The sequence below is a fragment of the Phaenicophaeus curvirostris genome, assembly GCF_032191515.1.
Source record: "Phaenicophaeus curvirostris isolate KB17595 chromosome W unlocalized genomic scaffold, BPBGC_Pcur_1.0 scaffold_35, whole genome shotgun sequence".
In the NCBI taxonomy this organism is placed as follows: Eukaryota; Metazoa; Chordata; class Aves; order Cuculiformes; family Cuculidae; genus Phaenicophaeus; species Phaenicophaeus curvirostris.
In genome coordinates, this window is record NW_027206664.1 from 496051 (window position 1) to 512101 (window position 16051).

Consider the following 16051-nt stretch of genomic DNA (forward strand, 5'->3'; position numbering starts at 1 on the left):
CACCTTGCCCTGTGCCTGCGATGCTCCCCCAGCTCCCAGCGTGTCCTCGCTCCTGGTGCAGCCCGGCCCGGGAGTCAGGCAGAGCCTTCCTCTGGGTGCCCGAGCTGCTGCCGGGGCTGGAGGAGGCTCCCTGGCTCCCCCGGACAGGGTTGGGCGCTCAGCAGCCTCAGACCCTGCCAGGAGTCTCAGACCCGCTCCGGGCAGGCTGGGCTGGTGGATCCTGTTGGCGAAGGCGATGGGCGAGGCAGCAGCACTGACGCCTCCGCGTTTGTGCTCGAGTCCTCGGGTTCCCTGTCCCATCCACGCCCCAGAGCCTGCAGAACCCGGCAGAGGAGACACAGGGAGAGCAGCACAGGTGGGAGCGTGCAGAACCAACCAAGGCCGGGTGCAAGGTCCTACACCGGGGTTGGGGCAATCCCAAGCACAAACAGTTCAAGGCCAGGTCGGATGGGGCTTTGAGCAACTTGATCCCATGGAAGGTGTCCCTGCCTGTGGCAGGGGACAGAACTGGACAGGTTTAAGGTCCCTTCCAACCCAAACTGTTCCATGACTCTATGATCAGGGGAATCTGAATATGCACTGAGGCTGTGCTTACACACCCAGCTTCCTAAGGCTAATCTCCTCATCTTTCCCTCATCCATACTGCATGTTCCCAGCAGGCGACAGCCAGTTTAGATTGGGTCTCCAGGTCACATCAAGTCTGAGGTGAAAAATACATCATCTTGCGTAGCATTTGTGCCTTCAGGCAAGTTGTATAGCAGCGAGCACCTTTGCAGCTCCCACTCACCTCTAGTGGTGACCCTCTAGTGGGACAGTGTCGAAAAGGGAAGGAGGCATATTTTTCATCTCCAGAGACTCTAGGTTGGCATCTGGGTCTGCGCTTTCTTCCCAGAAGATCCGGGAATGGATGAGAACATCAGCAGACACCATCTGCTTCAGATGCCACATTGCTTTCCTTTTGACGTGGCCCCTCAGCACGTCCCCACGTGCAGCCGAAGGACCCCGCGAAGTGCATATCCACGTAGTAAGCGAACTCTCTGGGCATGATGTGTATCCTGCAGTTGGGAAGCACGTTGTCATAGTAATGATGGGGCAGGACGCGGCCATCAGGGTGCAAAGAGAAGGGCCAGAAGCCGCAGAGAGAAATGTGTTCACACAACTCCAGAGCGGCGTTCACTAGCATGAAACCTGAGGACAGGCGATAGGTGTGAAACCCACGATCGTGCCAGTACTTGCTTAGAGCACTCAGGTACTGAGGATGGAAGAAGAAGACGTGTGACTGGGACAGAGAGTCCTGTAAGGCATAGAGTGCTCGGTAAGAAACCTCACTGTTGCCAGGGTAGGAGAAAGCTGGGATGAAGAACCAAGTCTTTCCGTAGGAAGCTGCTGCCTCCACAAATGGCAGGCGCCGACCATTCAGACCGTGAAACCTGTAAGGCAAGAGATGCGGGATGGTCACCCTCTGCCAAACCCACCCTCATACCCTCCTGCCTTTCCTGTGCCACTTTACCCCAGAGAAGTGAAATATCATAGAATCACGGAATCATTGAGGTTGGAAAAGACCTCTAAGATCGTCCAAAGGGACTGGAGATACTATCAACCCCTAGCAGTGAGCTAAAATAGTCAGCCACAACCAAGGCTTGAACAAACTTTGCCCCAGACTACCCCAAGAGTTGCAGTGTTCCCCTGTCCACCTCCACACCGAGGGGAGCATCTCATGGCAGTAGACATCCACAGCCTTTTTTTGGATAGACTTTGCATCATAGCTAAGTTCCATCTGTTTTCTGGGACCCAGAGAGATTGCCTCTTCAAGGACACAGTATGCGGGGGAGAAGGAAGTTATGAATCCTCTCCTCACTTTTTGTTTCCACACCTATTACCCTGTATGAAGGATACTGGGATTCACAGTGACAATGCTTGACTTTCAGCCCACATCCTCAGGGAAGTCTGCAGATGGCAGGTTAAACCTGATTGAGGGGATAAACAAAGGAAGTCTATGAGGAATAATGCTCCGTGATCTCCTGAGAGCTAACCCATTCCCCCGTGACACTACTCAGTTCAGGTACACCCCACCATTTCCCCAGCCCGGCACCTTCAACCCCACTCAGAACATTTCCCCTGTCTCCACATTCTCTACCTTCACCCTGTTCCCATGAAAGCTCCCTCCTCCTGCCAGTCTCCTACAGCTCTCCTGGGTGGGCTTGCAGCAATTACCTGATTACAAACTGGTACCCGTCAATTTGAGAGCCACAGCTACTGTTCCTGAGGATTCCTGCATTTCCCACCACAGCACAGGTTTTGTAGAGATGGTCCTGAAATGGGGATTTCTATAAAGAACAAAGTGTAGACATTGATAAAATCACGGAATCACAAAATGGTTTGGATCAGAAGAGACCTCAAAGCCCATCCAGTCCCACCCCCTGCCATGGGCAGGGACACCTCCCAGTGGATCAGGAGCTCCCAGCCCCATCCAACCTGGCCTTGAGCCCCTCCAGGGATGGGGCAGCCACCCCTGCTCAGGGCAACCTGGGCCAGGGCCTCGTCACCCTCACAGCAAAACATTTCTCCCCAAGATCTAACCTCAATTCACCCTCTCTCAGCTGAAAATCATTCCCCCTCATCCTATCCCTGCCCTCCCTGACAAGGAGCCCCTCTCCAGCTTTCCTGGAGACCTTCCCCCTATTGGAAGCTGCTCTGAGGTCTCCCTTCTCTTCCCCAGGCTGAACAGCCCCATCTCTCCCAGCCTGTCTTCGTACAGGAGGTTCTCCAGCCCTCATATCATCTCCGTGGCCTCCTCTGGCCTCGCTCCCACAGCTCCATCTCCTCCTTTCGCTGAGGATTCCGGCACTGGACACAGCGCTCCGGACGAGGTCTCCCAGAGAGGCACGGAGGGGCCGGATCACTCCCTCCCTGCTGCTCACGCTGCAGCCCAGGACTTCAGACAAAGAACCATGTAAATCAAACAATGTTGTTTGGTTTGGGGTTTTTTTCCCAATTACCCACCCACATCCAGGCACTCCCTTCAGGTTATCTCCTCACCTAAGCCAGCTACATCTTACAAGACAGCTTTGTACGATGAGATAATTCAACATACAAAGCAGCTGCAGCAAAACTTCTCAATTAATTCTCACAAGCCCAGTGTCTCACAATCTTTAAAGAAAAGTTAGATCTGAAAAGGAACGCAGTCATCGCATCATTTATTGCTGTGATTTATTGCAGTGTAAGACTGAAAACACACATTGCAAAAAATCCATTTTGAAACCAGCAATGTGTTAAGCAGAGAAGCTGTAGGAGCCCTGTCCTGGATGCTCCGGGGGAAGGACGTGGTGGGGCCCGGCTGCAGGAGCAGGGTGGCAGCGCCCTTCCCAGAGAGGCCGTGCCGCCGTGTGTGGCATTTCCCTGCTCGCTGCCACCTGTGAGGCGGCTGCCTGTAGGACAGGATTTTGCTAGCTTCAGGAAGACCCCCAGCAGGGACAAGTTGATAAAGGAGGATGTGCTGGACGTGCTGGAACTTGTCGCCGCAGGCCTTGGGAAGAGCGAGATAAGGCTTTTGTTTAGAAGGAACAAAAGAGTCTGGCTATGTGAGGATGAGCACAGGTGTCTGTGGTTGCGAGACAGTTACCTTGATAAGAGGAACTATTGTTGTTACTGAAGGAAGTACATGTTTGAAAAAGGCTTCTTTGTATTAACCAATCTGTGATTGCCTAGTTTGGTGTGGGGACCAATCGGTTTGAGACACGCTTCTTGTAGCTAGTATAAATATGTCTTAAGAACACAATAAAATTGACACTTTTTGCTTGTATCAAGTATTGTCCCGTCTCTCAATCGCGGCAAATTGGTGACCCCGATGTGATACCGACGTGATTGCCAAGGGTCAGAGAACCACCTATCTGGTGGCATGCTACGAGTTCCACAGAACGTTGAATGAGCTGCTGAAAGGAAGCAGGAACCGGCCGGTAAATAATCCCTCTGGAGCATAGAGGTGAGCTGTGGGAAACGGGAAAATGGGGAACCAGGCTTCTTCCCCTGAAAGAGATGTATATGAACTTATGAAAGCCCTTCTTCAAAAGCATGGGAAAAATATCTCTGGGCATGATCTTAAAGTAATACTTAAATGGGTACAGGCGAAAATACCCACCGTAACTGCATCCCCTATCTTTACGCGGGAACTTTGGGATGATGTGGGGGTGAAACTGTGGGATGCTACGATAAAGAAAAAAAAAGGAGCGAAAAAGCTGAGGGCTCCCTGGCAGAAAGTTTTTGAAGCGTCAAAGGCGCATGTCGGCTCAAAAAAGCAGAGCGATAATTTCGAGCCGAGTGCAGGATCGTCAACAACTGTACTAACCCCCCACCCCCCTAAACTGGCTGCGCTTGCCTCTGCACCCCTCAACGGGAGGGCCGACTATCCCTTTGATCCGGGTCCGATAGACAACGACAAGGAGCCCGATCGCCCCCCTCACTGTCCCTCAGACCAACGGGTGCAACTCAGGAGGGAGGCACAGCAGTGGGGAGAAATTGAAATATTGCAAGCTTTGATCCGTGTGTGGCACGGCGGTCCGCACTGGGAACTAATTAGTGACGAAGTGATAAAGGAGACTCCAAAAAACTGTAAAAAGAGAACCAAGCCACTCGGCTGACGGCCACTCCCCCAGCCCTCCAGCTCCCGCGGAGCGGCTCGCCGCGGGGGGGCCTCTGCCCTGGGCTGGGGTGTGGGAGGCGCCTGCTGCTGCCGCAAAAACCCGAGCAGTTTCAGCATTGCAGAAGGGACTGTTAAGAGATACGATAAGAAATGGCTCAATTACCTACAACAACAGCTAGGATCATTTACCTATCAAGCAGAGCATTTTAAAAGACACTGCCACACGCAACGCCAGGAGAGAGGGCCTAAAATCTGCCCTTGGTGTGGAAAGGGCAAACATTTTACCAGTTGGTGTAAATCAAAATGGGATAAGAATGGGACAGTATTGTCAGAAAACCAGGAGCAAAGCATGGTTCAGAGGCACGTACCAACACAGACGCCTCCGCAGCGAGCAGCAGCTCTCACCTCAGAGCAAGAACCAGAGGCAGCACCGAGATAGATGTGATCGCCACCATCGCAGCAGTGCTGCAATCGTCTGCACTTCACACAATACCACGGAATGTAAAAGGACCATTGGAGGGTGGCTTTACTAACTTGTAATTTGAATGATTGTCAATAATTCGATTGGGAATCTTTGTTTTACCTGGGGTTATTGATGTAGTCTGTACTGGATTAATTTAAGCAAGGATATGGATGCTGTCTCCACTAGTGTTATGAACACCATTTCCACTAGTATTAATACCAACAGATAGCTGGATAGTGTATCTAATTTTGTTCAAAGCAGGTGGATTCCAAGCTGACTCTGTAGAGCGTGGCTCACAAGGATTTGAGTCCATAAGAATCCCTGAAATACATTTGGCTTAGTCTACAAACTCAGCCTCTTATGTTGAAGTGTAGTGTAACCCTTAGTTGTGCATGTTCCACTAATCTTGTGGGGGGAGAGATGTGTTAAATGCAATGGGAATAGACATTGGAATTATGAACGAGTGAAAAATTGGGTACATTGCAAAACTTAGTGAAGGAGCAAATAGATCACGGGCATACAGTCCCATTTAATAGTCCTTGGAACGCACCTGTATTGGTGATAAAAAAGAAATCTGGAAAAATGGCGTTTATTACATGACTTTTCTAGACAAACTACAAGAGGCCTTAAATAAGCAGGCAGACAATATCGCCGCTAGATAAGTGTTGCTTAAACAATTAGCCTTAAAGAATGCAAAGATGGACTTAGTGCACTGTTAATTGCTTGATCATCTGTTACAAAGATTGCTTGTTTTACCAGAATTGACTGATGCCAACTTTACGAGAGTGATGCAAGTAATAGTTTGGATGCCTACGCCTTCTGACTTTATATCAAAGGGCACTAGAATCACTCATCTGATTTGTTTTTCAGCTGTTGTAACCCATGAAGAGACAGAGGCTGTGGTTCAACTGACCAGTCCTTGATTCTATCAATGCAGAAACTACAAAAGTCTACCATAAGTGAAATATTTGTTAGACAATCGATATAAGCCTTATTAGATAATGCATCTACATATTTTAAGTATTGTATGTTCCCGGTACCGTGTGTAGATTAAATATCCGTAGCGTGGAAAAATTGTGGATCCAATAGTGATAACCAATGTTGTATGAATGTATTCAGCTAGCTGAGAAATGAGTGGTCGTGTGCATATGCGTGTATGTTTGAAGTACTTCAAACGTTTGTAAGACTTAGAAATTGGCTTTGATTAACTTTGAAAATATATCTCTGGGACCTTTCAATCTCAAATGTCCACTAAGCCGGCAAACAGGTAGATTTACCTGGGGATCTTTGGATGAAAGGCTTCAGAAGAAAAAGTTTTAAAATACCTAGCAAAACATGTAGCTATATGTGTGTGAGTGCCCCCCCCCTTCTCCTTCCTTTCTAAATTTTTTTTCTTTCAGCCTTTAAGAAGTCCAGAGGAGTTAAAGGTGTTATCTCTCTAGGGGAATGTTGTGAGAATACTCTGCATTCCAATGTCCCTCATCAGCAACTACTGGGTCCTAGTGCAGACAACCTTTAGGGATAATTGAGGCAATGATAGAGGAAAATTCAAAAGCTTCATTATGAATTATTGAGTGGATATTTTGCCACACTAACCCCCAAAAACCATAGTCACTAGATTTGAAATGATTACAACGATAATCACCGAGAGAAGAAAAAGAAGTGTTCAATTATTAGGCCAAGACTCGACAATTATTTATATCCCAATGACAAAAGAATATACTAATTAGTGCATGGCAAATATTTTGAATTTACAAATAGATCTAATAGATTATCCAGGAAGTATTGATATCCATTTACCAAGTCATGTCATTATTGAATGTACTCATCAAGTAGTAAAAACATTGTTAGCAAAACAGAAAAGGGGGGAATCAGGAGAGACACTGTAAAACAGATTGATAAAGGTGCGATATGTAATAAATTTTTTGCGGTTAGCAGGAGATGATCAAATTGTGCTGAAGTTGAAGCATATACAAACCATGTCATCAAAATTAGAGCAAATATAAGACAATGTGAAAGTGCTATTGAAAAACAGTTATTATGGACAATGGACAGGTCTGTATAAGCTACTAACATGGAGACGAGGTTAGGCTTGTGTTTTAACAGATACAGGACCACTTTGGGCACCTGCGAGGTGGATCAGGCCCGCATTGCTGCGTGACAACTGTTGAGCCCCAAACACAAAAGCAGTCGACAAGAATGAGGAGAACTTAACATTATGGATGCTCTTAATCTTATAGGTGGTAGTTAAAAGATATCCATGGATGATCGATTCTCGAAAGAATGGGTGGATAACAAGATGGGTATGAGAACTGTTGGTCAAAAGAATGTTGTAAAAATGATTGTGTATGTTTTGGTGTTCTATATTCTTTTGCTACTCTTTTTGCCATGCTTATTACAATGCCTGCAAGGACTAATGGCGCGTTCTATAAAGAAGATTCTTGTTGTGCAACAGGAAGGGGGAGATGTAGGACAGGATTTTGCTAGCTTCAGGAAGACCCCCAGCAGGGACCAGTTGATAAAGGAAGATGTGCTGGACGTGCTGGAACTTGTCGCCGCAGGCCTTGGGAAGAGCGAGATAAGGCTTTTGTTTAGAAGGAACAAAAGAGTCTGGCTATGTGAGGATGAGCACAGGTGTCTGTGGTTGCGAGACAGTTACCTTGATAAGAGGAACTATTGTTGTTACTGAAGGAAGTACATGTTTGAAAAAGGCTTCTTTGTATTAACCAATCTGTGATTGCCTAGTTTGGTGTGGGGACCAATCGGTTTGAGACACGCTTCTTGTAGCTAGTATAAATATGTCTTAAGAACACAATAAAATTGACACTTTTTGCTTGTATCAAGTATTGTCCCGTCTCTCAATCGCGGCAGCTGCCCCCCGTCACCCACCATTCGGTGGGTCTGTCAGGGGCGTCCGACCCCAACTCCTGCCTCCCCTTCTGCTTGGAACGTCCCAAGTTGCCCCCCTGCCCCGAGCTCACCGTGCTGGGTGCCTGCAACCCACGTCTTTGTGACTTCATCCTGTGGCCAAGGGCATCGCCGGCAGCGCCAGCCCCGCGGGCATCTGTTGGCTGCTGCCTGGTGGCAAGAAGCCCTCGCCTGTCGCTGTGCCACGTCTTGCTGGAAGCATGTGCATCCTCCTCGTCCTCGTGCTGCTGGCCCTGTGCCGGCCTGTGCAGGGCACGGGGGACACCTGCGAGTGAGTGTCCCGGGCTGCGGGGATCCCTGCAGGACGCCCGCTGGTCCCTCGTGGCCACAACATGGCTCCCCAGGGCTGGCACAGCTCCTCTGCGGGGCTGAAGCTGAGGCAGGGGGGGATGCCCGCCCGCCCCACGGCGTTCCCTGGCCGCATCGCGAGGGAAGGCGGCCGAGCTTCAGCCCCAGCGGTGGCGAGGCACCCGGCAGGGCACTCACAAGCCTCTGGTTTCCACAGGACCTGCGGACACCGGCCCATGGATTACGATTCTGACAAGTCGCGTGTCGTCGGGGGCAGAGATGCCCAGCCGGGCACCTGGCCCTGGATCGTCAGCATCCAGAGCCCCTGGCAAGCCGGCACGGGGCACGTCTGCGGAGGGACCCTCATCAGACCACAGTGGGTCCTCACAGCTGCCCACTACTTCATCGAGGCCAGGTCAGGAGCGCCAGGGAACAGGGACATCCCCGCCACGCTGGCAGGCGCCCAGCCTGCAGCACTGCGGCAGACCGGCACCCCGTTTCCTCGCGGTGCTCCCGCTCCCTCCCAGCCCAGCGGAGAGACGGCTCAGGAGAAGGCTGGGTTCCTGCCACCACCTCCTGTCAGCCTCCAGCTCGACGGTTCTCGGGCCTGAGCCACGCTCGGGCGGCCGCGCTCTCCGCACCGCTGCTTCCCTCTCTCCCCTGGGAAGGAGAAGGCAGCCGACAGCCGAGCTGCCGCAGCACGTGGCTCCACTCCCCCAAACCCTCTTTCCCTTTGTCTCACAGGAACATTGAGGCATGGCGTGTGGTGGCCGGTGCCACCCAGCTGAGTCACCTGGGTCCCGAGGCGCAAGTGCGCAACATCAAGCGGCTCCTGGTCCACGATCAGTACAATAACATCTCGCAGAGCAATGACATCGCCTTGCTGGAACTGGACCAGCCCGTCCAGTGCAACATCTACGTGCAGCTCGCCTGCGTGCCCCAGCCCTCGCTCAAAGTGTCCCAGCTGACCACCTGCTACGTGGGCGGTTGGGGTGCCACCGCCGAGGGAGGTGAGCTCCAAAAAAAGAAGTACTCGCGTCCCGGGTGCAGAGATGGGTTGGGCTTCCTAAAAGCAGAGGTGAAAGGCAGCGTCAGCCTGCGAGGACATCTGCCTCGGGAGAGACGGGTCTGACCCCTTCCCAAGGGCCAGACGGGAGGGACGCGCTGCTGAGATGCCTCTGCAGAGGCAAAGGCAAACCCGAGGGAAGGAGCTCCCCCAAGCAAGGCAGGAGAACCGGCAACGCGCTGCTGACACTTCCTTCCTGATTGTGCTCCCAGCTCTAGCATCAAACGACATGCTGCAGGAGGCTCAAGTCCTCCTCATCGATACCCACATCTGCAACGGCAGCGGCTGGTACCGCGGGGCCATCCACCAGCACAACCTGTGCGCAGGATATCCGCAGGGCGGCATCGACACCTGCCAGGTAGGAGCGGGAGACGACACCCAGCAGCGCAGGCAGCCCCGGCACAGCCGCCCCAACCCCCCTCCCAGACCAGGTCTCGACGGCTCCAGCACCGGAGCGGAGCCCTTCTGCGCAGGGAACACCGCTCTGGAGCTGCTGGGAGAGAGCAGGAGCCAGGCCTCGTGCCCACAGAGACCCCAACGTCCCCTTCATCCTCTCTCCTCCGCTGCAGGGAGACAGCGGCGGTCCTCTCGTCTGTCGGGATCCACGGGCTGAGCGCTTCTGGCTGGTGGGAGTGACCAGCTGGGGCAGAGGCTGCGCCAGAGTCCGTCGGTCGGGGGTCTACGTCTCCACTCGGCATTTCTTCAACTGGATCCTGGAACAGACGGAGCTGCAGCCAGCAGAAAGGCCTGCGCCAACCCCAGCTGAGGTGCAGCCAGCAGAAAGGCCTGTGCCAACCCCAGCTGAGGTGCCAGCGCTCACCTCAGTGACCCTTCAGAAGCCAACGCAGACCGACAATGCTACGCCCTCTCCGTTCCCGTACCAGAAGCTGGTGGCATTCTTTAAATTGATGCGGGAGCTCCTGCAGTACCCGTGGGCTGGAAAGTCTTGAGGGGCAGAGCAGACAACCTTGCCCATTTGGTATCTGTAGTTAGGTTATAGATTTAGGTAGAGCAAGTCTTGTTGAATAGCTCTGAATTGCTTTGTTAATCAATGGATGAATAAATGGTTAATCGACTGATGACTAGATAGCAGCTATTTTAAATTTGCAATCCACCTCAACAAGCTGTAAAGTGCTGCCATATCAAAGTCTGAAAAAACTCCATCCAGGAAGATTCCTTCAGCCCGTGTAATAGTGGGAAATGGAATCCTTCCCAGACATCACACTGGAACCTGGAGTGCTTCTCCATGCAGTGGGGCAGAAGATTCAGTTCCTCTCTTGCATGTGCTTCATGGTAGCTCTCAAGATCACCTGTTCCATGACTTTCCCTGGCACTGAGGTCAGATTGACAGGCCTGGAGTTCCCTGGATCCTCCCTGTGACCCTTCTTGTAGACGGGCACAACATCAGCCTCCAGTCCAGTGGGACTTCCCCAGTCTTCCAGGAATAGTTGGAAGATGATGGGAAGGGAGTTGGCAGGCACATCTGCCAGCTCTTTCAAAACCCTTGGGTGGATCCCGTCTGGCCCCATAGACTTGTGGGTGTCTAGTCGGGCTAGCAAGGCTCTGACCACCTCCTCTTGGATCATGGGAGCCTCATTCTGCTCCTCTAACTCCTGGGTTTGTACACAGACGGAACGACTTTCTTTACAACTAAAGACTGAGGCAAAGAAGGCATTAAGTGACTCAGCCTTGTCCTCATCCTCTGTCACTGTTGTTCCTTCTGCATCCAATAGGGACTGTATATTCTCCCTAGTCCTCCTAATATATTTATAGAAAGATTTTTTATTATCTTTCACAGACTTTACCAATCGGATTTCTAGTTGGGCCTTAGCCCTCCTGATTTTTTCTCTGCACGATCTCACTTCCTCCCTGTAGTCCACCCAAGACACCCGTCCCTTCTTCCAAAGCTCATAGACCTTCTTCTTCTTTTTGATGTCTCTCAAGATCTCCCTACTCAAGCAAGCTGGTTCTTTTCCCCCACTGTCTCTTTTTCCAGAACATGGAGATGGCATTCTCCTTAGCTGCTAGGATTTCCTTTTTGAAGAGCTCCCAGCCCTCATGGGCTCCCTTGCCCTTAAGGACTGTCTCCCGTGGGACTTCGCCAACCAGTCTTCTGAACAGTCCGAAGTCTGCCCTCTGGAAGTTTAATGTGACTGTCCTGCTAACCACCCTCTTCACATCACCTGGAACTGAAAACCCTATCATCTTGTTACTGCTTTGTCCCAGGCGTCCTCCTACCACCACATCCCTCACAAGGCCTTTAACTTAATCCCTGCTTTGATCTTCCCCTTGAAATATCCTCTTAGAAATGTCCTGATCTGTAGGTGTGAGCAGCCCCGGCACACTCAGCACCCTGTTGACAGCAGAAGGACCCTCTGCTACCAAGAGTTACATCTCCCACCCACAACTTCTCCCCACAGTGCCAGGGGAAGCTCCCCAGGCAGGCTGAGTGCTCACCATGGCCAGCAGCAGAGTCCTTGCCCCGGTACACAGAGCCTGGGGGCAGGGACCCTGCTCTCAAGGACAGCCCAGGGCACCCCTGGCTGCACACCCAGCTCCACTCTCTGATCATATCCCTGGGGGAAGGCAGATTCCATGCCCTGTCCCTCTGGCTGTGCAGCAGCAAAGCCCTGCTCCAAACCAGGTCCATTTTCTCTAGACTAGAGAAACTTCAATGTAGCAATTAATGCATGGACCTCGTCGATGGGGGTGAGAATTGAGATCAACTTTATTTAGAGAATGCAAATCTTATCTATTGCCTCTGTATCCAGTAACAGCTATCCCAGTGAATTTCCACTTGTGAGAATCCCACAGTGCAGCGACAGAGTGCAACCTCCCTGTTTTCCGCAGATGTGCCCCTTATCTTCATGTTTTCCGCCTAGTGCATTCCTCTCCTATTAACCCACGGGTCTTAATCAAGATTTCAAGGTCTCAACAAGCCAGCAAGCATGAGAACAACAGCCGTTTGCTCCATGCTTGCTGCTAATATTGTCCGTTTGCCCCAGCATACACGCAAAATTTGAACTGGGCCAGCTTTCAGAGATCTTCTCAGAGATCTTTTTCAGAGATCTCTTGGCAAAACATGGGCTGAGTGGGAGCCTCAAGGCTGTTGTTGATGGCTTGTTTGATAGGAATGGTTGGACTCGGTGATCCTGGAGGTATTTCCAACCTGCTGATTCTGTGATTCTCTGATTCTGTGATACCTCAGTGATTCTGAGTGGAATTGGCTTAGAACTGTAGAAAAATTAATTGACAGCTGTTGGATTGTGTCATGGAAATGCTTCTAGGTGCCTGAGTGGAGGAACTGCGAAGCTCACCAGTGAGCCCTGGGAAGCAAATCCTCAGGGCAGGGCTTGCTCCCTCCCAGCACGGCTCCTGATCAGGACAGGGGTTTCCTGAGCACCCAGTGAAACTTTTGGAGCATTGAGCAGATGCTGGCATGCAAAGGGCATGGATGCTGTGGGAAAGGCTGAGTCGTAAACTAATGGTGAAGGCTGGAAAATGAGGAGGAGGAAACCCCTTTTCCAGGCGGGAATCCTCCAGGCATTGTGGAGCTGTTCACAGTGCATTGGGTAAAGCATTCTTGGGTGTTGGTTTGATCTTTCCATTGAATGCATGGGCTCAATCACATCCCAATAACAACCTCGGTCTCTGAGCAGTCTGTGACTCCTTTCCTACCCAGAGACTCTTCTGGCCTCTTCCATGACTCAAGGAAACAACTTTCCTTTTCCTTTACAGATTTCCAATCTACAGGAATAACTGGCAGAAGTCCCCTCCCAGTCTGAGGTCCCTGAGTCCTCCAAGGAAAAGTGCCCTGTCCGTCTTCAGTAAGGACACATGGAACTATCTGTCTTCCTGAAAAGGAACAGTCTCCTGACAACCCTCAAAAAGAAAAGCCCTTTCCGTTCCCATGGCACAACCAGGCAGATGGACCAGGCTGCTGAGGAACAGCCCAGATGCCAGACTGCTTCTTCAGGTCAGCCATAGCCAAAGAGAAGGAGTAGGAGAGGAAAATGGGAGGGGGGCTGTTAGGTCCCTTTCAAATGCCCTACAAGTTTCTTTTCCACAACTATTTTTATTTGATGTGTGCATTGTCTCAGGTGATTGCTGAGGCTGTTTGGAGAGAGGTGTTGGTTTGTTTGTAGGAAAAATAAAGAATGGTAGAATGTCCTGAGTGTGAAGGGGCCTTCTCCTGATATCCAGCCTAAACCTCCCCTGGTGTTCCTTCCTGCCATCAACTTGGGTGGACAAGGTATCATGTGGCCAGGTGTGTCTCAAGAACCCATAATCCAGCAAGAAGGCAATGGTCATGAAGGGGGCTTTGAGGTAACTTCCCTTATATCAAAATATTCCACTGTTGGTAGTAGAAACATCTTTTTGTCTCATCCATCTTTTTGTCTCGTCTGGCAGCCTTGGGCTGTGCTTGGTTCATAGCCTGAGGATGGGGCCCTTTGTCCTGCAGCCTTGGGCACAGAGGAGCTGCTGTGTTCCCCGTGCTATCGCTGCCAGCGCTGCTTGTGATGGGATCAACCGTCCTTGGGAACAGCAGAGACAGTTTGGAGCTCCCCTTACATCCAGGTGTGGGAGAGCGAGATCTGCACAATTATGAACATTGAATGATAAAATGGGTTGGGTTGGATGGGGCCTCAAGGACCATCCATTTCCAAATCCCCTGCCAGGGGCAGAGACACCTCCCTCTGGATCAGGTTGCCCCATCACACCTGGCCTTCAACACCTCTGGGAATGGGGCAGCCAAGTGCTCAGTCACACGCTGTCTCCAGCTGTCTTGGCTCCCTTTGCCCCCGCCGCTGCAATAACTTCCAATCCCCTCCATGCTCCTCCCTGGGCATCAGCTCCCTGGAGACAGAAACCTTCCCTTCCCCACACCTCCAGGGATGTGGTGGGAAGTAGAGTGCAGTGGAGGCACTGGATGAGGCTGTGAGAGGGTGAAATTGGGGGTCCAGGGTGGCTTTAGGGGGATTTGAAGGGGTTTGAGGGGGAAACAGGGTTTCTGGGGTGCTTTGAGGGAGATTTAGGGGGGGTGGGGGTGGAAATTGGGGGTCCACGGGGTGCTTTGGTGGGGATTTGAGGGGGTACACAAATCCATACAGCATGAAACTGATCCAGTGAGCCCCTGCAGATGCCTGTCCATACAGCTCCCCTCAACTCTCGCCAGATCTCTTGCCCTCCACGTTTCCCCTTCCTGGCACTGTGCACGCTTGCGTGGAGTTTTGGGTTTCCCAGGGGGTCAGCTGGACCACTGGTGAGGGGCTGGTGTGTAGGTTTTGGGGTCCTCGGGAGCTTTGGGGAGGTAGGGGTTGGATTTTGAGGTGTCCTGGGATTTTTGTGGAGATCTGGGGGCACTGTGTGGGGATAGGGCTGTTTTGGGATTCCTATAGGCTCAGGGGTCAGAGAGGGCTGGGGTGGAGTTTTTGAAGTCCCCTGCAGGTTTGGGGGGATTTAGACTAGATTTTTAGGTCCCTAGGGGCTTTAAGGGCTCTGAGGTGGGGCTTTATGGGTCCCCTGGGAGTTTGGGAGGGATTTGGGTGGTTTGGCCTCGATTTTGGAGTTCCTAGGGGCTTGGAAATCAAAATTGCCCCCCCAAATGCAACCAAGTACCCCAAATTTTGGTGTTGCCCCATTCTCAGCATGCCCTGACCCTCATTTTTGAGGTCCTCCCCCCTCTTCCAACCTGATGTTGCCCTAGGTGGGATATTTTGTGGATGGGGGGATGCTGTGAATTTTGGGGGGTTGCTAGGGGGTAGGAGCCTCCAATTTTGGAGATGTCCCTATTTTAGGGGTATCCTGAACCCCTCATTTTTGGGGACCCACACCTCCAGAGGTGCTGGGGGACAAGGGAGGCAGGGGGACCAATGCTTGGATGAGGTGTGGTTTCTGCTCCCCTCCCTCACGCACCCTGGGGGCCATAACAGCTGGGGCATTGCCCCCTCCCTGTTGCTCTGTGCCTGCTGTGGAGTTGAGGACAGCTCTGGCACTGAGGGCCCTGTGTGGCAGAGGAGGCTCAGGAGTTTTCAGCTCTGCCTTGGCCCCAGCGCGGGCCAGAGCACCGAAGCGCCTGCAGGAAGAGCCTCCTCCTGCGCCATTGCCTGCAGAGATGTTGAGGGGCCGTGCTCTGCAGCACAGCCCTGGGCCAGGATCAGCTTCAAGGGAGAGGCTTTCCTGGCTCCCCTCAGCTCCAAGGGCTCAATCACTGCTTCCTGCAGCACTCCCTGGGCACCCAGGGGGCAGAAGGACTGGGGTTCTCACAGCCAGGTCACGGGACAAGAGCGTCTCTCCTGCAGGCCCATGCCACAGGGATGGAGCTCAGGGGTAGAGAGCCTGCTCTGCGTGTGGGAAGGCCTGGGTTTCATCCCTGGCAGCACCAAGGGTGCTTCTTCCCTGAGTCCCCGGCCTCATGCAGGCACAAGCTGGAGCAGAGCACTGGTCCTCTCCAGCTCTGCTGGGCTCCCAATCTAGGGGAGCAAAGTTTCCTCCTGTGACCCAGTCTCCAGGTTCCTTTCCTTCTGCCATCACTGCTAGCTTGAGCAGAGCCTCGGCAGGGAATCTGGTGCTTCTGAGTCAGGCAGAGCATTGTGGAGGTGGGACTGGTGGGGCAGCACCCACTTGTTCCTGAGAGATCTGCTGTCTCCATCCACCCCATGCCAGT

General features: G+C 52.1%; 1 protein-coding gene and 1 pseudogene across 1 annotated transcript; one reads left to right on the top strand and one right to left on the bottom strand.

The window, feature by feature from the left end:
• Window positions 1–971: 971 nt before the first annotated feature.
• LOC138733812 (alpha-2,8-sialyltransferase 8E-like) lies at window positions 972–3009 on the bottom strand (annotated as a pseudogene).
• A 5221-nt stretch (window positions 3010–8230) lies between these two features.
• Window positions 8231–10334, top strand: LOC138733813 (acrosin-like). Its single transcript, XM_069881299.1, has 6 exons — window positions 8231–8301; window positions 8536–8733; window positions 9063–9328; window positions 9597–9742; window positions 9954–10190; window positions 10233–10334. The coding sequence occupies exons 1-6, from the start codon at window positions 8231–8233 to the stop codon at window positions 10332–10334; spliced, it is 1020 nt and encodes a 339-aa protein (XP_069737400.1).
• Window positions 10335–16051: the final 5717 nt, after the last annotated feature.